The sequence below is a fragment of the Ips typographus genome, linkage group LG9 (assembly GCF_016097725.1).
Source record: "Ips typographus isolate SLU linkage group LG9, UJ_Ityp_2.0, whole genome shotgun sequence".
Classification (NCBI taxonomy): Eukaryota; Metazoa; Arthropoda; class Insecta; order Coleoptera; family Curculionidae; genus Ips; species Ips typographus.
In genome coordinates this window covers 8,977,793-9,000,344 of record NC_138430.1, presented here as the reverse complement: position 1 = coordinate 9,000,344, position 22,552 = coordinate 8,977,793, and the positions used below count along the sequence as shown (strand labels likewise).

Here is a 22,552-nt window from a genome sequence, read left to right as displayed (position 1 = left end):
CTCTCTGGCACTTTTTAGAAATAACCTGACATTTATTGAATCCTCAAACAGTGACAATAATTGGTACTAGATCGTGTTATCAATCTTTGTCTAATAAAATAACAGAACAGGAGCTTAATTAGATTATGTCATGAAAAATAAAGCACCACAATGTAATTTCTATGTAATTTTATTGAAATAAAAAAATGTCAAAACCAAATCTTACTTTACACAGATACGTAATTTATCTAAAAGCGAATTCTTAACAAAAATTAAGAACTCACGAACTAGATTACCACTCAACGAAAATGATCATACTACCCGAAAATAAATGAAAATTTACAAAGTGTGAATGTATACATTATGTACTTGCTCTATTAAAAACTCTTATAATAATTAACAGACTAGCATTTTTTTTTTAGAAGAGTTATTAATCGAGTTTTGTCTACAGTGAATTTTTGAATGAACATTGGTGAGGGACTAATCATAAGACAGACGAACGTTGAGAATAAATGCACAACTCGTAATGAACCACGCGAGTGCGAACATTTAACTTTATAATATTTTTTATTTAGCATTCAGTTTCTGTTACAATTATATTAGATAATATTGGCACGACTCATACATCCTTCACATTCTTACAGTCTCATCTCCTATATACATATACCTACAAAATTAAAATCACCCAAGTGAAATTTCAACTTTTAGAGAAATGCTTAGCTGTAAAACTGGCTTTAAATCTGTTAAAATAATTAGTTTGCTCTAAAAGCTTATTTAACGTCAAATTTGTAATATTATCGGTAAAATTGACGTCAGTCTTTCACAAGAAATGGACAGAGCAGTGTGTGTGTGTGTGTATAAATAACAACTGGAAAACAACTTCCAATCTGGTGCAAATAAATCAGAAAAACTTCTATGACAATAAACTATATATAATGAGTATTCCACTTAAACTTAACCTATAATAAGTTAGATTAACATATTATTATGGCAACATACAGTGCGGTAAATATAAAAGTCGTGTGATTTTCTTTAGATGCATCTATGTACACTTGTATGCGTACACTGCGATTGTTAAACCAGACAAAAAACTTTTTGTCCAGCTTAAATCGCATTTAACAAACATTCACAGTGATTTCCCTAAATACTATAATAACCTGTATTATATTTCTCGCTAAAATCTGTGTGACTGTGCTACGTAAATAAGTTATAAGAAGTACTGGCATGAATAAGCGATATTGCATAGTGGCATTGAATTATTTTTTGGTAAACCTGGTTTAGTTTAGAAGAGTTTAGGAAAGTTTTCGTTAAAATCATGTTACAGCTTAGAAATAAATTACATACCTACATCAACAGTGATTTTAATAAAAACTGTAAAACATTTAAAAAAAAAACCCATATATGTTTCAATGGGGGAAACTTTTTTACATTTCCACTTAGACACCTTAACTTACAGTAACGTTACTAAAACCTGAAAATCTCTAAAAACAACTTCTAATGTATTGTCATGAGGAATATGTGTGAGTTAGTTTCGTTGTACAATTTTTGATGGTTTTAATTGTTAATATTGCATGAATGTAAAAAAGTGACCCTAAAAACGATGGTGGGCTTGGAGAATTACATAGGGCAGTCTTATTGATAAAAAATAAACGTAAAACGTGCTTAAGAAATACGGTTATTACCAGGTTGTTATTAATAGAAGGTGTACAAATAGGTATTCTCTAGAACATTTAGCCAATAACAAAATACCGTAATTATCATGGTAAGAGCTTAAGTTTAAGTTTCTTTGGTATGGATGAGGATTTATTTAGGTAAAAGTTATTCCTCGAGCTCAGTCTCTTCACCTGGTGCGGTGTACATATCGGCCAATTTGTCGAAACGAGGACCCCACGCATCCAAATATCCATAGTCTTGTTGTTCATCGTCTGTACCTGTAATAGACAGAGAAAATAATTAAATTTTAAAATTGATGTAGCTGTCTCTTCAATTGTGTCTTGTAACAGAAAAAAAGCTATAAAAGTATGGTGCTGTCAGCGACATTGGAAATCAAAGGTTTTACACCATTAGTTCGGTCCAAACAATCATGCTAAGTTTATTTACATACAACATTAAACAGGAACAATGTTTGGAAATGTACATTTAGCATTTTTATCAACAACGCATGCGAAAAATACCACCAAAAAGATTCTTTTAATGCAATTGTTACTTTAACATAGATTACTATTTTAACACCTTACAACTGAAGAAACTCTTCTGCAAAAAGATGGTGAATTAGAAGCAAGATTTGTCCTAACTATCCTTTAAACAATGTTCAAATTTCAGACCACATTTTTAACGGATTTAAAGATTTGTTGCACTAAACCAGTTTTTCCTAAATAACTCGAAAACGGTAAAAGTTACAAACAAATTGCATGAGACCAAAAATGTTCCAACCCAACACTGTAAGCTTTCAGGACCATTTTTGCTTCCATATACAGGGTGCGCAAGAAAAGAATTGTGATTCACTACAAGTTAGGTTAGGTTAAATTTACTGGAAATCATATTTACTGGGATGTACGCATTCATATGGTGCCCCCCTTAAGAAATATGATTTTTCTCCTACCTATTGAAAGGTTCATTTTTCCGTCCATAAAGGCGATTTTTGCTTCTTATTTACCCGCTTTGCTAAGGGAAATCCCATTGAAATTTCAAGTTTTTTCAAGCTAATTTGAGCCTTAACGACTTTCGGGCATTTTAGTTGTTCTCATCGGTTTTATACCTCCATGAGCGTGTTTTTGCAGTAGTATGAGTTAGTTGACGTATCAGTAAATCGACATTACCGTGTTAATTGTCAAAATCCGCTCCATAGCGCTGTAAAGCTATACAATTTAATTGGAAAACAACAGATTGAGTTAAAACTGATCTAGCAGTGTTTTACACCTCCATGGGGATGATTTGGCTGTTTTTTGCTAAATAGTGGTTTATTTGACATACTAGTAAATCAATATTAAACTGTCAACTGTCAAAACTCGCTCCATGATGCTGTAAAACTATCACTTGCTTAACATATCACAGTCATTTTAAAAAGTAGTTTAACTGTATTTTACACCTCCATGGTCGTATTTAAAGCTGGATATTTTGTTTGACATGTAATTCAATCTGATATTTCAGTGACAGCTGTCCAAATGACGCCCATTATAGTGTAAAACTATCAAACTTGCTTAACATAACACATTCCCTTGAAAAAGCAATTTAACTGTGTTTTACACCTCCATGAGCCTGGTTCGACTGTTTTTTTGCTAGAATAGAACTTATTTGACACATTAATAAACTAATATTACAATGTCAACTGTCAAAATGACATCCATAAAGCTGTAAAACTAAAAATTGCTTAAAAGTTTACAGAATCATTTTAAATTTAAATTTAACTGTATTTTATACCTCCATGGTCGTATCTAAAGCTAGATATCTTATTTGACATGTCAGGCATTTGACATTTCAGTGACAGCTGTCAAAATGACGTCCATGAAGCTGTAAAACTAGCAAACTTGCTGAACATAACACATTCCCTTGAAAAAGCAAATTAAATGTGTTTTACACCTCCATGAGCCTGGTTCGACTATTTTTTTGCTAGAATAGAGCTTATTTGACACATTAATAGACTAATATTACAATGTCAACTGTCAAAATTACGTCCATAAAGCTGTAAAACTAGCAAACTTGCATAACATACACAGTCAATTTAAAAAGTAATTTAACTGTATTTTACACCTCCATGGTCGTATTTAAAGCTGGATATTTTGTTTGACCTGTAATTTAATCTGACATTTCTGTGACAGCTATCAAAATGACGTCCATAAAACTGCAAAACAATGAAAGTTAAATGAAAAAAGACCGAATAAATGAGCAGTAATCTAATCATGTTTTACACCTCCATGAACGTGGTTTTGCAACGATTGACGTTTGATGAACACTGTCACTGTCATTCGTGGTTGACACAACTGTCATTCCAGTCAAAATTGCGTCTATAAAGCTGTAAATCTAGCAAACTTGCTTAACATAACACATTCACTTTAAAAAGTAATTTAACTGTATTTTATTGAATTAAAAAGCTGTCTGTTGTCTGTTAGTGAGCTTATAATGAACTAATTTAATTTAGGTGCATTTGCTAAACAGTGTTAATTACCAACCTATTGTTCAATTAAAACTTTGTAGGAAAACTTGCCTCCATGATTAAAAATTTTTGAAAAGTAGGGCTTTTCTTATTTTCATGCAAAATTTCATTAAAAACATATAGTCAAGCAAGATTATAATTTGTTTGTAAAGAAATGTTGGTTGTAATCACAACGAAATTATTTACATAGAAATGTACACAACATATAAATAGTAATACTTAAGTAAATTGCCAGTTTCTGAAATTAGTGCTTAAACCAGTTAGCTTATTGAGGAGCATTTTGGCAGTGAAAGTTGTGAAGAACAAGTGTAATAATAATAAATCACATTAAATACTCATCAACAAGGACCGGTTTCTAAAAAGGTATGCGTGTCAAGGGCCTGTTACATAACACAATTGCATTCAAAACAAACAAAAATTTAGAGAAAACATAAAAAGCTGAAGGCGTTCATCTAATCAACATACTTGTTCTTATGCCATATAGGAGTTACTGCCGTCTGCCAACAGTTAATAAAAAAAAAAATGTCAAAATATTGCCACACTACGTTGTAAATTTAAAGGAGCCAAACATGAAAACGGTTCACTTTTTAATTTTGTACAGTAAGTTATAAATAATGTTTAACTTTGAAATGTAGTGTAGCTATCGAGATTTAACACAATAAAAAAATTGTATTAATAACTTGCAGAATTGCTGATTATTATCTGACAACTTTTCAGCAAACAACAACTCGATAACAACACTACAGTGTAGGCCAAGCAACAACTTTGAAAAATCAGTTCAAAGTACATAACGCTTTACAAACACACGTACCCGATGCTAAAGAGCTGAGAGAACCTGCAGTACTGCCACCACCTTCATACGCATAATTCCTCAAATCATCAAAAGGAGGCGCATTTGGGTCGCAATCTGCACGTTTCTTGTGCTCCTCAATGAAATTACCGACGTTGGGTTCTTGTCCGGGAATCAGCATGGAAACTGTTCATTAAAATCAAATTGTCAAAATTACATTTAAAATGGTATAGATGACGTACATCCAAGCTTGTTAGGGTCATATTCCGGATGGGGTCCGTTGATTGGAATCTGCAAGGGGGTGATGTCAAAGGCGGTCATATCGTCTTCGCCACCTCCTTCGTCGTCGTAGTTGATGATGTTTTCTCTAACATCATCGTCAGGGCCTGGGTATTTGATGTGAGCCTCTCGGCGACGATTGTAGACCACAAATACCAAAACCAATACTGTAGACAAATTTTCATTTAGTTAAACGCTCCATTTGCGAACTATTGTACATGCAGAATAATACTTATTTAAAACTAAGTTCTATTTCTTTATCAATAAACTTGCATTTTTGACCCAACAATAAAGGCTTTTGTTCGAAAGTTTCCTCGTAAATAAGTGAACTTGGATAAACAAAACGAGCGAGAGGTAAAGCAAAACAACTTGTTCAAAGAATTACTTTTCTATTTAGTTTAATCAATTTTCCTTGTTGCGGCTTTTATTTAAATCGTTCACCCAGTCAGGTTTTTCAGGATTTAATTAAAACTGGGATTTTTCGAAAGAGAGAAATCTGGTGTAAAATCGCCTTCGTTGGGAGATTTTTAATTAACGTTTACAATGTTTACTATCTTTTTTTTTCTGGTATACTCGTGCTAAACAGAATTACAACATACATACCCATCAGTGCCAATAAACACCCGATTACAGTCAAAATGAAATCCTTGGAAGGCATAATGGCCCCGGCCGAAGCCAGCTCAAGTTCGCAATTTAGTCCGGTGTGCCCTATAGGGCATACACACTCATATCTCAAAGGGGGATTATGGTCAATGCATCGTCCTCCGTTAATGCAAGGCGACCAATGGCATTCGTTTATGTTTACGCATTGTCGATCGTGCAGCTTATAACCTGTCCGACAGCTAGAAACATGCCCCAAATCAGTACTTACCTTAAACGGTTATTTATACACCCTTTTAGGACACTGAGTATTTTAGATGAGGACTAAAATTGTAATTGTAATTGTCCCTATGACCTTCTGGGTGCATATTCTTAAAATGAGAGGAAGGAGTTACCAAGAGAAAAATATGCAAAATGTGACAAAAACCTTAACTTCTTCTGCCACATTCTATCAAAACTTCTCTGGAGAGTCCTGATCTCTGCTTTCAAGAATTAGAGCCCTAATAAGCCAATTAATTTTTATGTTTCCCCTATACGTTATGAATAAATACCTTGGAAACGCTGTAGGCTATAGTGTTTATAACAACCTGAGGGCATTATCATAACGCCCTGAAAGCTTTTTTAATATTAACAATGGCATTTTTATTATTTCATTCCATAAAAACTACGTATTCCCTACCTTAGGATGTTCTGGACTTTTTTAGGTTAGAAAAATTTCGTCCAGCCTTTGCCATTTTCACTGACTGACAGGACTATCAAAGTCACAACATTCAGATAAAATAAACAGTAAACAACATACCGGAACGGTATACCTTACTTTTTCAATGCCAGAAATAGTAAATAATTGCTTAATTAGGTGAAACATAAAACATTATAAAGGTGTGGTAAATCCAAAAGCGACCATAGGAAAACCGTGTAACGAACAGAGAAACGTAGGTAATTGCATGCGCGGGAGAAAGACAGAAAACAAAAAAAATATCAAGTAGGCCATATTTTTAGCGCGCTGTTGCCAAATGCCGTTAGTAAGTTTGTCGAGGGTATTGAATACTTACGGCGTTTGGCAACAGCGCGCTAAAAATATGGCCTACTTGATAATTTTTTCGTTTTCTGTCTTTTTCCCGCGCATGCAATTACCTATGTTTCTCTGTCCGTTATGTATACACCACAGGCCTTAGGGAGAGTATAATGTCCATCAGGCCTAAACCTATCCCTATCCTTCAGGACATTATGTTCTAACGCTATTAAAAATTGGTGAAATAGGGAACGTAAACAATTACCACTGTGACAGTGGTACAAATTAAAATTCCGTATTTTCATGGTTAATGAATGATGGTGAAATTCATTGTGACAGCTAGAAAATATCACCTCGCATATTACAAATTCATTATTAATTTTCCCGGGATTGACCATTTGAAATTGAATCGAATATTTGATGACGATCGAAAATTTATGTTTTTCCAAGCGGGTTAATCAAATTACGATTTGATTTATGACCCACACATTAGGGACCCAATTTCCATATGGAAAATGAAAAACAAACATTGGACTTTTGCGGTAATATACGGGTTGCATATCGCAGCGAGAGTTGAACTTTCTTAAAGTGTTTAACTTACTTAGAGGAGATTTAACTCGAGGAGCGACCCGCATTTTGTCAACAAGCAAAACCAATGCAGCAGAGTAACTGTAAAACAGTTAGGACCCGGAAGTTGGCTAAAGTTTGCAAGTTGTGATTCAAATTTTAATTATCTATATTGTGTTTTCGTAATACTGTTCCGTTACTTTGGAAGTTGCGGATAAACGGATTTTCGAGCGAATTTGCAAGCCACTCCACTTAGTTAAGGAATAATTTCCATTTAGTAGTTTTCTCTGGTCTAAACCTGTACTAACTACAATGTGCATAATATAAACATGCCTGTACGTGCAACAACATGCTAAACATTCAAATTGATAATACATTAAAATATTGGATTGATATTCTAAACATCCACTAAACCTAAATTGCTCACTCAATATAATCAACAGGCAGACTAAAATGGCCGCCAATGCACCCATGGACAATTTCAAAGTCTGTCCTTCCTGTATCAGTTCGCAATTCTCGCCCCAAAAACCATCGGGACAATTACATCTGTACCGTAGATCGGGTTCCAAATTGATGCAGGTTCCTCCATTTAGACAAGGCAGATCGATACATTCGTCTTTGTCTGTGCAGTCTTTTGAGTCAGCCGACATTATTCGACCCTCACCACAACTGTTGCAATCAAAACAAGAATTGTAATCAGCTGGTAGGTAAAAGTGTCTGTCAAATGATGATTCGTCAATTCTAGAGAACTCAGGTTCAAATGACTTTTGGCTCTTCTAGCTAATTTTCAATAGTAATATGTGTTATTTAACAAAAAGTGTCCTTTTTTAGGGAAATAACCATAAAATGCGTGAAAGCTGTTTCTTCAGAGCAACAAGTCTGAATAGCAAGATTTTCTAAAATTTTACATGTAGTATTACATTGTAGTTTCAATGGATGAGAGATACAGTCAAGCCAATCACCAAAATTTGATATTTTTTTAAATTAAATGAATATTTCTGAGTCTTGTCGACTTGTATATTATGATGTTTTGGTGTTTATAAGTATAGTTAGTCGTGTCTTAAAAAATAGATGCTGTAAATTAAAATGGTAAACCGAAACTAACTGAAAATTTCATTAATCTAAAAATCATTAGAATTTCTGGCTAAATCACACACAAAATGCAAAATAAAGTTAACAAAAAAGTATAAAACAAACCATATCGTAATTAAAGCAAAACTGTCTCAAAAACATGCTAATTGTGAAGTTTATACCTCCAAATCAGAAATAGTTAGACTGATTGATTAGTTTGGCTTCTAGAGTGAACCTATTTTTATGTACAAAGAAAAACTTAAGTCAATTCTGAATTTGGAGGTAAACATCAAAAATTCACGTCACCAAACTAATTCTTTATGTGGGGGAGTGTTAAGGAACACGTGTATGTAATTTCTTAACTTAAAAAAAAAACTTAACCCAACGTAAAATACTCAGTGCCGTTGTAAACGAAAAGGGTGCATGTAAGTGTAATTTTGCTGTGTTTTCTCACTTTTGTATTGGGTTTAATTGAAATACTTACGTGCATTCGTAATCGTTCCAAAGATCGACACACTCGAATGGTTCTGGACAGATAACGTTAGCGCACGGTTTGTTAGAGGCGCAACCTCTATCCAGGTTCCTTGCCATGGTTGCCTGGCCCCATTGGGTTCCGTTCATGGCTGGAGGAAGTGGGAGATGTTTGCCTTCCAGACGAATATCATCCAAACATCCTGTAAAGTTACAAGGATGTCAAAAGTCCATGGTGTAAGTAGTTTTTTGATTAATAAGTTTCTAAACATGTAATTTGTTGATGAAAAGAAAATCATCATCTTCAATGAACGTTTAAAAGAAATTTAGCTCGTATAACAAAAAGAGCAATTTCCTTGTTGAATAAAATTGAATTTAAGTTGGGCACTCTGTTTTCTGACCCTCTGAGCAATAAATAGTGAGAGGGGAAATAGGAAAAGACCCGAAATATCAGGTGCAGAAAAGCTATTACAGTCAGATGGAACAATTTCTGCAACATTTAGTGCTTTAAAGTGTTTGAACGCTCAAAACTATTATTTATGTGTGTGATAAAATCATTTCCCAGAAGTTCTCTGAATGCATATCCTAACAACAAAGCGCCACTATAAAAGTGATTGCATCACGAATTCGCTGTCTATTAAGAACATAACGGCTTTACTAATACAGCGAATTAGTATAAATTTAAATTTATCCCGAGCAATTTGGCCTCCAACACAATTCCCATAATAAATGATTATAACACAATAGGAATGGGACAAGAGATATCAGGGAACACAAAAGGGAGAACTGAGCGCAAGGAAAATTAGGGCAACGGCAGTTAACTGGAACGTTTGCAGTGTTTAAGGGCTGCCAAATGGGATTGCTTCTTTGTGCTGCCCACGAAACTGATTTTTTACTTTAGGGCCTCTGTATTGAACAATCGAAACTGCCCTTTTAATGAACCCTAAACCCCAATTTAGCTCTTTTTGTTTCATTTGCCCCAAACGTCAATAACGAACGCCCCAGCGTATAATTATTTAATATAAATTCACTTAATCAGCAAATATGAACATTAGTGCAAATGTAATTAGGTATAAGTTAACTGAAAAATTGTAAATATTTACATTTCTCCTAACTGATTAATTCATTAGTTCAAATACTAGCAAATGTTGTATTTGACTATTTTAATTATGTTTACATTTAGTATCAATATTGAATGCCTTTTTGGGTTGGTTCTGTTTAATATCATTTTGTGATATATGACCAAATGCATACTTTGCCAAATTAAGTTCTTAGGAAAAACTGACACTACCAATTTGGTCATAGATATTCAGCCTGGTTTAAACAGGACATATTCGCAAGCATCCTTCATGCATAATAAATGAAATTCTCCTTGGTATTAAGAATCAAATTATGATGCGCTTAACCCTAACACCCACTTTCCGGCGTGCACACTTTGATAAGGGTAAACTTTGATCCTTAAACACGTTAACACGATACGTCCATTACGATACATATCACAATGTAGCAAAAACCCCTTTTGCGAAAGAATGGAAAGGGTAATGTCGTCAGACAGATGACAAATTCGCAGGACGAAACGTAGGAAATTTAATATTAAGCGGTAATTTCGTCACGAACCACTCAGTTTACTCTCGGCTAAAGGGTAAAGGAATAAAGGATTGCTCGTTTCTTCCCAAGCCATTTGTTAAATTAACGTGCATTTTTTATAAGTATCGTGTAAGTGATATTTCACTTGGATTTAGGGAGTTTTCATGTTTCAGTTTAACCGAAATGGGACCATGTAATTTAGATTTGCCAGAATTATGTTGATTAACACCATAAATTGTTCAAGAAGTTGATTTTGGGTAGCAGTCTGTGTTGAATCATAATTCTCAATATTTCATGAATTATATACACAAAATCAACTCTAAAGAACAAAAACAACTTTTAAAGCTGCTCCCATAGAAAAATAATTAAGACTTGCAAAATATTGTACTCAATTCATTGTCTGTAAGAACATGAGCAGGACCTTCTTAAGGTCGTGAAGGAAAGTCTTTGAAAGATCATATAAAACCGTTATTTTGAAGTGTATTTTGGTAATTTTATGTACATTCTATAGTTCCAGTTTAATAAAAACTTGAGAAAACTCTCTTTAAGATGTCTTTGAGAGGTGTTGCACAGTTAAACCTTTATTTTGAAATTGAAAAAACTTTTTTAAGTTGTCTGGAAGTTTATGAAATTGCATTTTGTATATTTTGTACCAATTTCGTCGTCCTAAACTACTGAAAACATGAGCAAGAGTTCTTAAGAAGTCTTTGAAGGGTCTTCCATAGAAAAAACCGTTATTTTCAAAGTGAAAAAGCTTTAAAAAAAGACGCAAATTATCATAAAGTGTTATTTGAAGATTTTGCACTAATTTCACCATCTCAGACCACTGAAAGCATGAAAAAGATTTTTTATAGTGCGTCCTTCACAGTAAAACCGTTATTTTAAATATCAAAAAATAAATAAATGGGTCTTCCATAAAAAATCGTTATTTCCAAAATTGACAAAACATTTTAAAGATTTCTGGAGCTACGTGGAAGGTTTGGAAATAGACATTTATAAGTTGCTGATGATTCTGTTTATTACAAAATTCCAATCCCTTTTTTCTTCGTCAGGGCTGCAATGTTTTATTACCCTATAGAATTTTAAAGCTTCTATTATTAGGGAGATAAAATTTTAATAAAAAGATTTCCGACCAGCTTGGAGTCAGGCAAATTTGAAATTTAAATCTGTCTGCACAACTTGACGACAATAAAGAATTAGGTCATACAGCTGTGAACTTTTAGGTTCTTACCTTTCTGATAGTCTGCGTAAACTTCAAAAGTGCGTACGCCAGTGTATTCAGCTTTTCCACCCGCATACACTCCCTCCTGCTTGTCAACCAACAACCATTGATGACCCGCATAGTTGAACGTTTCGTTGTATCGCCTTCCTTCGCCACCATCAAGTTCCAACGTTGCCGCACTTCCGTAACGAGATACGCGTGCCACGTGCCATTGTCCATCATCAACTGGTACCGCACTCAACCAAATATCTTTCTCCTCTGTCCTCAACGAGTTCAAATTGTACCGAAAGTACAACCGCGCGTCTTTGATCTCCAAAATGGCGTACTCCCGATTGTGCTGATCGGACACGCGGAAAAGTTCACCGTGAACTTCGCGAGTTCGAAATCTGAGTTGAATTTGAGTGGAAAAACGGTCCGGTTCGAAGCTGAGAGCGTATTTTACGTAAGATTGAGGCCGGAAGCTGGTTGGAATGGTCGAAATAGAACAGGATGGACCGGTCCAACCTGGATGACATTGGCATTTTGCTTCGTTCATGCTGCCTACACAGGTTCCATGTTCCCAACATCTAGAAATGTAACCCTTTTAATAAAGTAAACTTATTCCAGTTAGCAGTAAAAACGTTTTTCTAATATACAAAAAGGTGTGTTTGCAGCAGTTAGCAAAAGCAATCAGAATCAGTTTAGTTAGACCCTTTCGGCAAACTAAATCGAAATTAAATTTTACTTTACTTAAACCAAAAAAGATGAAAAACAAATAGCCCGTCAATTACAGATATTCCAGCGTAAAACGGGGAATAAATTAGTTGAGAGTTTATTTAAAACAAAACTAGAAATGAACCATATTCATTTTACACGTGTCATTGAAATTTTTACTTTGTGTATATTTGCACAAAGGGATTTCAATTATTTTTAATATTAGTCTGTTAAAAATTGACGAATTTTAATTACTGTTTCAATCAACCATGTAAAAATATACTTTGTATTATCTTCTCTTACCAGTAACAGTATCAGTTTAGTTTACAGAGATTTCAATATTTTAATTTCCGTTATTGTATATTACTAATTACGATTTGACAATTATTAAAACTTTGTAAGGCCTGAATTGTGTCAGTGATTTTATTAAAATACGTATTTACTGAGTAAATCTAACCATACAAAGAAAATAAATTGATTGACTAAACGGATACAGAAGATCTGTCGTTTAATAAGGTGATTTCAATCTATTGACTTTTAGTCTGAAAAGGGTTTTACCCTTCACTTTAACCGCTATTAATCAACCAGAACAGAGCTAAAGGAAAAAAGTACTTTCACTGAAATGCAGGATTTTACTCTATTTCGGTTAATATTTGAATTTCCACTTAAAGAGAGTGGAGACACTTTTGACTATAACCTCAGACCCTGGAAAATAGCAACTGAACAAGGAATTTTAATTCCATTATGGAGAAAATTTTGTGTATCAGTTTAAATTGTGAAGGACCCTTGATTGATTTCCTCTAAGAACTCTAACAAACACACGTCTGAATATCTGCATTATAAGAACAACAAATACTTACCGTGAAGTAGTATCAGATTTATGGCACATTTCCTCAGTTTGTGGACATCCAGCTTGACTATTTCTGGACAAACCCGGATGAGCCAAGTCGTACAACTTTGAGTTGTGGAACAGGTTACGTATACACCCATCAAAACTCTTCCCAACCGGCATGTATTGCCAATGGTAGTGAGTCGGATCAAACTGTTCCACATACAATCCACCTAATTGTAGCGGAGCATTCACGTTCAAATATTCGTTGAAAGGTGGTATAGTCCCTTGCGCTTGACAACTGCTATGGTCGAATTCTGGTGGGGTACCATCTTCCAGTTCAGCTGTAACAAACCATAAAATTATATGTTTGCTGAAAGTTTTGACCAGTCTCACCAATATCAGCGGATTTGCAGTAGTCCACCACCATTCTAACGTTTTCAGTGTCCCAGAATATGTCCAGTCGATGCCAATCACCGTCATTCAAAGCCTTTTTAGTTTTAACCCTCAATTCTAAAGTTCCAGATCCAAAATCCAACAGTAGTCGTGGATAACCTCGTTCCAGTTCCACAGCAATATAGTCAGACACCATAATCTCATCCTTTTCGGGAGGTACTATAGGTCCGTTGTACAGCAATAAACCTTCATCTTTTCTGGTAGTAAACTCGAAGTGTAAATGGCTTTTATCGCACATGTCCAAAGCGGGATACCAGGCCCAACCATTACCATGGAAGCTTCGTGCAGTTTGTTGACAACGAGGTCCGTTATACCTGTAGCAAGTTTGGTTTTGTAATGACTCAATGGATGAGGTGATAAAGGAAGTTTTTACCCAGCAGGACAAGAACAAGTTAATGAAAATCTGGTTTCACTGCATCGGCCTCCGTTGTAGCAAGGCGTGTTTCTGCAGCTTTCTTCTTTAGAAAAGTTTCTAGCACCACAAGTACATTCAGCCATTACGTCCACTCTAACCCCCACTAGTGCTGTTTTGTTGGCGTTTACCTTACAAGAAAGTAAAACATTATAATTTTTATTATACATTTGATTGAGTTTTGATTATGTGGCAGATGTAAAATCTTGGCTAAAATATAAAAATCACCATTGCATATAAAATAATTTTGATGGAAGTTTGTATAACGTAACAAGCCTGATATAACGCGAATTTAAGCTGTCCAACTAAAATAAACACTGATATATTTCTTGGAGTATGAATTTTTTTAGTTTAAACGAAATAAAAAAGCCAAAACCGTATCAGACAGCTTAATGACCTTCCATCATCCAGCCCTACATCTTTTGGGCTAATCTTTAATATATCAAATCTGTCACATCCTCGATATATTAAATGGTCCGCATTATCATGGTTTCCTTCACGTATCCGGTGAAAACGTCTCACAATCTGTCGGGACCTGACAGGCCATTATTTAAAAAGTCCCATATTAATTGATTCCGGTACTTACCATGTATGGCAAGGCACTTATATCCAACGTGTTCGTACAAGAGCCCTCGCACATCTGGTTTTCGTAGAGGCACTCATCAATACCGACCTGAAACGAAATAATAGAACTGTCAGGTAAATTGACTTCGGAAAAAGGAAAATAATTCAGCGTCAGATGTGTGTGTGTGTGTGTATAAAGCTGAGAAAATCAATTTAGTGTTTTAGCTTCGCGTTCCAGGAGATAAATGACATTATCGTTAGATCGGTTGCATAAATATGTAAAGCCGATTCATCAAGTTATCAAAAATGTCAGTATTGTAGGAATAAATAGAAACCAACATACTGACGCTGGAGTATGCAATTTTAAATGACACAAGCTAGTGAATAGAGTATTCATTTGAAAGTTTTGTTTAAGCTTTTATGGTCTATTTAGGTTCTCGTTAATAAAAACATCTTTGTGTTTTGAAACATGTTTGCTTTTATATTTAGAGAAACGTTTATTCATTGTTTAGTAGCAATTAAGAAAGCGTTCAAATACGCTTTTAGGCCTTAAACTAGAAATATGGCCCCAAACTCGAGCCGAGTTTGGCTGTAAACAAAACAGTCTCAAACAGCAAAGACAAGACATTTTAGCATTCCTAATGCGGAGGCTGCGAGATGTGACATAATGACGTCGTTTGTCACGACCATTAATTCGCGACAAGGAGCGGATGAGCGGCAAAGGAAAAAGTGATACAGTGCAGCCAAAAACGGTTTCCTTGCTCTAGTTCATAACAGCTCGACGCTGACAAAGTTAAATTGAAAGAAGTCGCCAAAGCGTTTTAACGACGATACTTTTTGTCGCATAGTTACACATTTTTATTCGCTTACGCTTTTAATATCATCGGGGGCTTCGTCATTTTCCATTATTATGCTTCCGGAGATTATTTTCCTTCATTTCAAGCGCATTTTTTCGTTCTTTTCATGCTCGCTACGTCTCGGAGTGTATAGTTGCCTTAATAGTCGTTTTGACCATTTTTCAAACCGCCAAAGTATAAACTCCACTACAGTTCTGAGACACGCTATGAAAGTCATTTTTAATTTTGCGAATTTACGTTTATTAATTTTTTTTTTTTGTTAAGTTTTAATAATAATTTTAGCACTCTGTATAAGACGTAAACAGGTATTTTGCAAAACAAAACTTAACGGTGTAAACTTGAATTCCTAATCAGTCTATAAAATGACTGAACAGTTACTAAATTATTAAAGTCTATCCTAAGCTAGATTTTCTTATTTTCAGTTTATTTACAAAGTTAAATTTGTTGAATTTCTAACAAAAAAGTTCAGCCAACTAGTTCAAATTATGCGTTCTTGACGTTTAAATTAAAATTAAATCAGTTTCATAAAACTTGTGAAAACTAAACCTAAATTTTTAGGTCAACTTTTAAGTCTTTTTCAGATTCTGCAAGATGATTTACCATTATTATATTTAATAACTTTACGTTGATTTTAAAGAATCAACAAGACAAGCTCTGCTTGAAATATTTACACAACTAATCCACTTCATTGCAAAAGGTCGTAACACAAGTTTTCCCTAAAAATTCAGTCCTTTTATATAGTACATCATTTCCAAACTTTCTAAGAAAAATTGCTTGTCGTTGAACCCATCATATATAAGCACAAGTAGTAAACTCTTTAACTTTAAATTAGTTTGAGCTGGAATGTTATTTTATCGTTCCAATTTAACTTAATTCGATAAATTGGTAATTTTAAAAGAAAAACTTCACTTACCATGGTAATGTTAATACCCACAGCCCTTTCAATGGCCTCGCGATGCATCAGTACCATTCCATTAAGCCTAACCGGTTTATAGTAAGGTGTACCACCGTGGGCGGAAAAACGAACATCGGTAACTGGAGGATGTTTCCTACGCAATTGAACACTGAACACGTCCACGTTCTCTCGGTCAATGTTCAAAAGTTCGGCTATTTTGTCGCGAAACTTTTCCGCCATCGATTTCGGCAAATCCTGAAAAGTAACATTATCATTTAGACCGATTGGAAGAAAACTGTGCTTTAAAGTTTACAGTTTCGTGGAAACTTACGTGTAATTTATAGTCCCATACGCGAATAAATTGCTCATCTGTAATGCCCGCTATTCGGACTGATCCGGAATTGATAACCGCCTCGTGGGGAATCTCTTTTACGGTAACAGTTACGTTCGCAGGTACGTCGGTTTGGGTATGTTTTCTATCGTAAACCTGGAAATAATTAAAATAGTTTGGAATTGGTTCGGTTTGTTTAATATTCGTGTCTAGAGGGAAATTTGTCTAGTTAATTAACTCAGTTACTATTCTAGTTAAATCTCTCTCAAATAGAAAAAACTTTTTTTGGTTTTGTTTTATGTTAATTAAATGAACAAAAATTGACTTATAATAAATGTCTTATAAAATTAATTACAAACTAAACTGTCACATTTAAATAGCAATCTTAAATTAATACGGAATTTCAATTTCAAAAGTGATTAAATTCCTTTTAAGAGATAATTATCCATATAAAAGTTGCTTAAATTCAAAGACAAAAAACTTCCTAATTAATGACTTACTCGACGTTCGTTGATAGATTTAACTTTTTTTAATAGCAAAGTTTGGTTAAGAATAACAATTAGCCAATTTCAATTAATTTCCACATGCGGTTTTGTTTTATTGTAATACATAAAAGACTTTCAAAACACTGATAAAACATTTTAGTAAAAAATCATCAATTACCTTGAACCTTAAATGGTAAGTACCATCTCTAGTTCCATGTTTCATGGATATCATTCCAGTGTCGTCATTTAGCTTAAATCTGGGATGTTCTGAGTTGTTCTCCCAGTAGAATTTCTTATCAGGCAAATCCCAGTCATCCAAATCGTAGACGTACACCCTACCTATTTCAGTTTCTGGAGCTTGACCTGAAACGAAATTAAGCTTTGTCACTATTTGCAACTTCTCTCTGACCTCAATACCTTGATAGTTGTATACGAAAATATTCTTTGATCCTGGTTGCATTTTATTGTCGTTGACATCTCCCACTACAACGGTCAAAGTGCTGGTGCCGGTCATGGCCGGATTTCCGTGGTCCTTGATGACGATGGGGATGTGGAATTCCTTCTGTACCTCTCGGTCGAATGAGCGTAGGGAAGTTACTATAGCCATACCATCTCCATTAGCACCCTCTGGAAATTAAATCCGTAAGAGTTTTGAAGAAACTTTATATGTACAGTTAGTTTACTTTGATCTTGTTCAACTTTGAAGCTAGCCCGCACCAAATCACTAGCACTTGGGTCCAATCTAAATTGGAATGGTGGTCCATTGCTTTTAGATCTGTCGTCATCATCAGTGGCTAGGATTTCCACAACCTGAAATGCCATTAAGTTAAGCTTCAGAAGAACCTTAATCACCTAATCACCTTCTTTGGAGCAACATGTTCAGTAATCACAGGTCTGTAGTCTTTGAGGAAGGTGGGAGCGTTGTCGTTGATATCTTGAACGATTACAGTCAGAGTAGCGGTGGCCGTTTTTGGTGGAATACCATCATCAATTGCTAAGATCTTGACTTGATGCCTTGGAGTGTCTTCTCGGTCCAGTGACCTCTGGATGCTAACTGTTCCTTCCTGGTTAATGGAGAACTGGCGTTTTCTATCTGATGTTCTGTCAATAGTGTAGGACACCTAGAAGAATTCAGTTTGTATTTTGGTGTTTCACTAGTTGTTAAAAGTGCATACCTTACTCTTACCACCTTGATCAGGATCTGTAGCTTTGAAAGTTTCTAAGCTCTTCCCAACTTCCGCATTTTCCGGCACACTAACCTCAATATTCGGACGTTCAAAGATGGGTTTATTGTCGTTAATATCTCGAAGTCTGACCACCACCCACGAATATGCCACGTGGTACTTATCATTGTCGTTATCCTCTCCTTTATCATTAACCTGGATGCGGAACCTAAACCCATTACTCTGAAGCAGATCTTCGTAATCCAAAGGTTGGACAATCTTCAATGACCCTGTGCCATCGTTGTTGCGCACCATGGTAAACTTATCAGCTCCGTAACCGCTATTTTCAATCACTTTATACTGGAACTTGTTAGTTTCATCCTCGTCGTGTACAGTGACAGTCAATATGGGCATCTCAGGTAGAGCACTTCCGTCTGTTTCGTCCACTTCCGTAAACCACTCGTCTTTGGTGAACGCGGGTGGCATATCGTTAATATCTTTCACTCGTATACTGGCCGTTCCTGTCCCTTTTAAACCGCCCCCGTCCATTGCCACCACCTGAATCGAATAATCGGGAGTACGTTCGCGATCTAAACAACACACCGCCGTTTTAATCACACCCGTTTCCGGTTCAATTTCGAAAATCGGCGATCCCGTTTCCTCTTCTATTACGTTCTTCTCGATCGAGTATTGCAGTTTTGCGTTTGTACCTGCAAATTCAGAAAGAAAACCCATTAAGAGGTGCCTAATGAGGAAATATCTTAAAAAATACCGATTTTGCTTGATTACAGTGCTCAATCTCAAATTAAGTTACCGCAGCAGCTGTTTATTTGTCATTTTATATCAAGTAAGTAAGTCAGTCCCATGGTAAGACCATACAGGGTGTCCTTCAATATAAATTCACAGTTAAACCAATAACCTTTCTGTCAAATTCAATACGAAACAAGTCATCATCGAAAATGCTGAAGTAAATGAGTATTTAAACGGAAATGGTCTAGATAACTTTGGATAAAAAAATTTATAATAAATTTGCAATTCAATACACGGGCAAAGAGGTTTCGGGTAGTCTAACAGGATATTGGAAACCGTTTTATTGGAAATTCTAAACCAATTTACCGGCGAAGTTGCATAAAAGAACGGGGAACGCATTTACACATCGAACCCCCTAAAGAAATTAAGACCAAATGAAATTGCTGATTGAACGAGTGACGGTTTTGAATGGCCGCAGGGGCTTTAGTTTGATTTCAATTTCCTTCGTTTTTCTTTCTTTATCTGTGTGTAGTGTTTCAGGTGAACAATAAGTGGGAAACTCAATTTTAGATTGACTTTCAGAACAAATATCTTGGGAAACAATTTATAATTAAAATCCCTCTACACTATAAATCAGTGTAATCTATATTTATTTCGTTTTCTTGAATCCTGTATAAATCTTAACGACACAGTAAATTTCAGGGCTTTTGCTATTCACTTTACCAGCGAATTCACGAGTCGTTTTCCCAAAGCGTGATTTGCAAGCAACAGATAAAATAATCGATTCTTTGAATGTCAGTTTAGATTTTAAGCACGAATTTTTAGTGGGTGTAAAACAAGGAATATCTTTTCGTGACCGACCAGAGTTTCTACTTTAAAACTTATTGTACTGGAGGTGCTAAAGTGCAACTTCACAGAATCGTGATAGAAATTACATATTTTTCCTGTAACGTATCCAGCAATTTGATTTTCTATTTGCTTGTGTGTAATATACTTAAGGCGTTGGCCATGTAATCGATTAGGATATGATCTATCATACTAATTAAAGATAAACAGGGCAATGCTCTTCCATTAATACCTCAGCTCGGTTTATTCGGACCGATAAATCTTCTAGAGAAAGTGATATATCTTCCACATGGTCTCGCTGCTATTCCCCAACTTATATTACCGCTAATGTGTGGTGGCAGTCAAAGTGTAATTTACTAATAACGTCAGTCCACACTCATACATAAAATGTTAGCATAATCAACTTGATGGTATATAAACTTACCTTCGGATGGATCGTCGTAATCCACGGCGGTCATTGTCATTACCACCATGCCGGCTGTTCCATTTTCGGTAACGTTGCCAAAGTAAACACCCTGGGGGAAAATGGGGGCGTTATCGTTGATGTCTTTTAAGTTGACCTGCACATCGGCGTAACCCACTAAACCTTCGCCGCCCTCGTCTTGAGCAAAAACGGTAAATCGCCATTGTGGTCGTCCATTTGGTTGGTCACGATCCAAAGGCTGGAATTAAGACATACAATTTAGTTGTACCACCTTTTATAACAAAAAATATATAAAACAGATTTTGAATCACAAGCTAAAATAGCTAACTTTGGCACAAAAACTGTATTTGCCCAACAACTTGCTATTCTATTCCACCATCCTATTTCTACAGTAATACTTCTTCGTTTCTGCCTGAGCAGTCAGCTATTTTAATATTATCGTCTTGATGGAATACAGATTTAACTTGAGATTTCTGCATCTAAAGTTTGCCTAGGGCCTGGACAGAAGTTCACTCGTATTAAACATTTCCATTATAAAATAAGACAAATTTTGAAAATTATACTGCAGACAGTAGCAAGTTAAATATTAAATATACATTATTTCTTAGGATTGATGAATCGGGTTCAACCTAACTTAGAATTCAATGAAGATTCTGAAAAAGGTTTTTATCGAATTTATCGCAATAAAAAATCAGAATCGACGTGTTCGAACGTTTTTCCAGAAAACCCTTGATCGGTGGATATTCCACTTATCTGAAGGCTTTTCTTCGTAGGATACACTGTATTTAAGTAAAAAAAACTGAAAAAACACAATTTTAGCATTTTACAATGAAGATTTTCCTAATTTTAGTCTTTTAAGAATTGTTTCAAAAACTGTAAGAAAATTGTATTAAACTGTATATAAATTCTAGGCAAATTTTGATAGTTTTGACATTAGTCGCAGATATCACGTGGTTGTTGAAAGATAATTTAGCTCGGCAGTCACGTGACCACTATCAAAATGTCATCTCAGAAACACGTTTCGTATCGAATACTGCAAGAAAACTTTTCTGAACCCTGATTTTTGCAACTTTTAAGCGCAGTTTGACAGTTAGGAACAAAATTGCTTTTCAAGCCTAGTTGGAGTGAGAAAATGACCGTTTTAAGCACATTTTTGAAATCTTTATTAAATTTCCCATCCAATAACCTAAAAAAAACAATACAAAATTTAGTACAGTCAGGGAGAAAAGCGGTGTAAAAATATGAACTGTCAGAAACACAGCATTAGTAATTTACTGGTAATTTACCGGTTAACAAAACAAAAACCGGGTGGCGCAGTTGGTTGGATAGTAAGAGACGCTATGAAACACCAAATGTTCCAATATTGTTGCAAAATGTATTCAGCAATTTTGTAGTTCGTTTGATTATTGAAACCGTTCGCAAACTGGGTAACATCAATCGGAAATCAAGAAAACGCAAAACAACGCGTTGGTAATTACGGATCGGGCGACATGCAACGAATTTTCCTCATTAGTTTTCCACAAATTGAAAGCGACTATCACGATTCAATCGAATCTGGATGGCAGTTTGGTACAGGCTAATGTGCCCGCTCGGCTTTCTAATCGATTTTAGAGAGGAAGCTTCTAGCGGGATTTATTGTTGAATAAATGCCGAACAATAGTGCTGGTAGTATAAATCAAATTGCAACGAGATTTTCAGCTCTCGGCTCAACACTTAATTTGCTGTGAAATATTGGAAGGACGAAATTCGATTTAGGCATTTTCGAGTGCAAGGTTACGATTCGATTGGCTCTTATGTCGTGTAACGTTAGCTAACTAAATGGATGCCTAATTTCCATCCAAACTAAGACATAATAGCGTTTTGACGTGAAAAAATTAGTGACAATTTATTATAAAGATTACGTATATGATGGGGGTATGATTTAGTTTAAGAGAGGATCGGTTGTCGAACGTCACCCTTAATCATTATTCACGCCACAAAACTCAGGTCCTACCAAAAAATGGAAAACTTTTAGAAAGCAATTAATCTTTCCTGGAATAAAATCAGCATTTTTAACACTAGGGAATGAGATAAGGGAAATGAAGAACGACGATTAATCATTTGAAACGCAATCTCG

At 35.1% G+C, this 22,552-nt stretch overlaps 1 protein-coding gene across 15 annotated transcripts in view; it reads right to left on the bottom strand.

The window, feature by feature from the left end:
• Positions 1–151: 151 nt before the first annotated feature.
• Positions 152–22,552, bottom strand: part of CadN (neural cadherin) — a 209,599-nt gene continuing 187,198 nt past the window's right edge. For 8 of the 15 annotated variants that reach the window (XM_081986187.1, XM_081986185.1, XM_081986189.1 and 5 more), the window contains 18 exons: positions 20,437–20,674; positions 18,429–19,126; positions 18,114–18,374; positions 17,937–18,063; positions 17,671–17,880; positions 17,432–17,616; positions 16,769–16,924; positions 16,456–16,692; positions 14,708–14,794; positions 14,083–14,252; positions 13,650–14,023; positions 13,285–13,597; positions 11,741–12,297; positions 8,936–9,125; positions 7,808–8,049; positions 5,165–5,368; positions 4,944–5,108; positions 152–1,910 (listed from right to left, as the gene is read on the bottom strand). In XM_081986187.1, coding sequence (XP_081842313.1) covers positions 1,798–1,910; positions 4,944–5,108; positions 5,165–5,368; positions 7,808–8,049; positions 8,936–9,125; positions 11,741–12,297; positions 13,285–13,597; positions 13,650–14,023; positions 14,083–14,252; positions 14,708–14,794; positions 16,456–16,692; positions 16,769–16,924; positions 17,432–17,616; positions 17,671–17,880; positions 17,937–18,063; positions 18,114–18,374; positions 18,429–19,126; positions 20,437–20,674 — 4,527 coding nt within the window. In that variant the 3' untranslated portion in view covers positions 152–1,797. Of the gene's footprint in view, positions 1,911–4,597; positions 4,630–4,943; positions 5,109–5,164; positions 5,369–5,804; positions 6,044–7,807; positions 8,050–8,935; positions 9,126–11,740; positions 12,298–13,284; positions 13,598–13,649; positions 14,024–14,082; positions 14,253–14,707; positions 14,795–16,455; positions 16,693–16,768; positions 16,925–17,431; positions 17,617–17,670; positions 17,881–17,936; positions 18,064–18,113; positions 18,375–18,428; positions 19,127–20,436; positions 20,675–22,552 lie in introns of those variants that run through there. The other 7 variants (XM_081986192.1, XM_081986190.1, XM_081986193.1 and 4 more) reach the window with 4 other exon arrangements.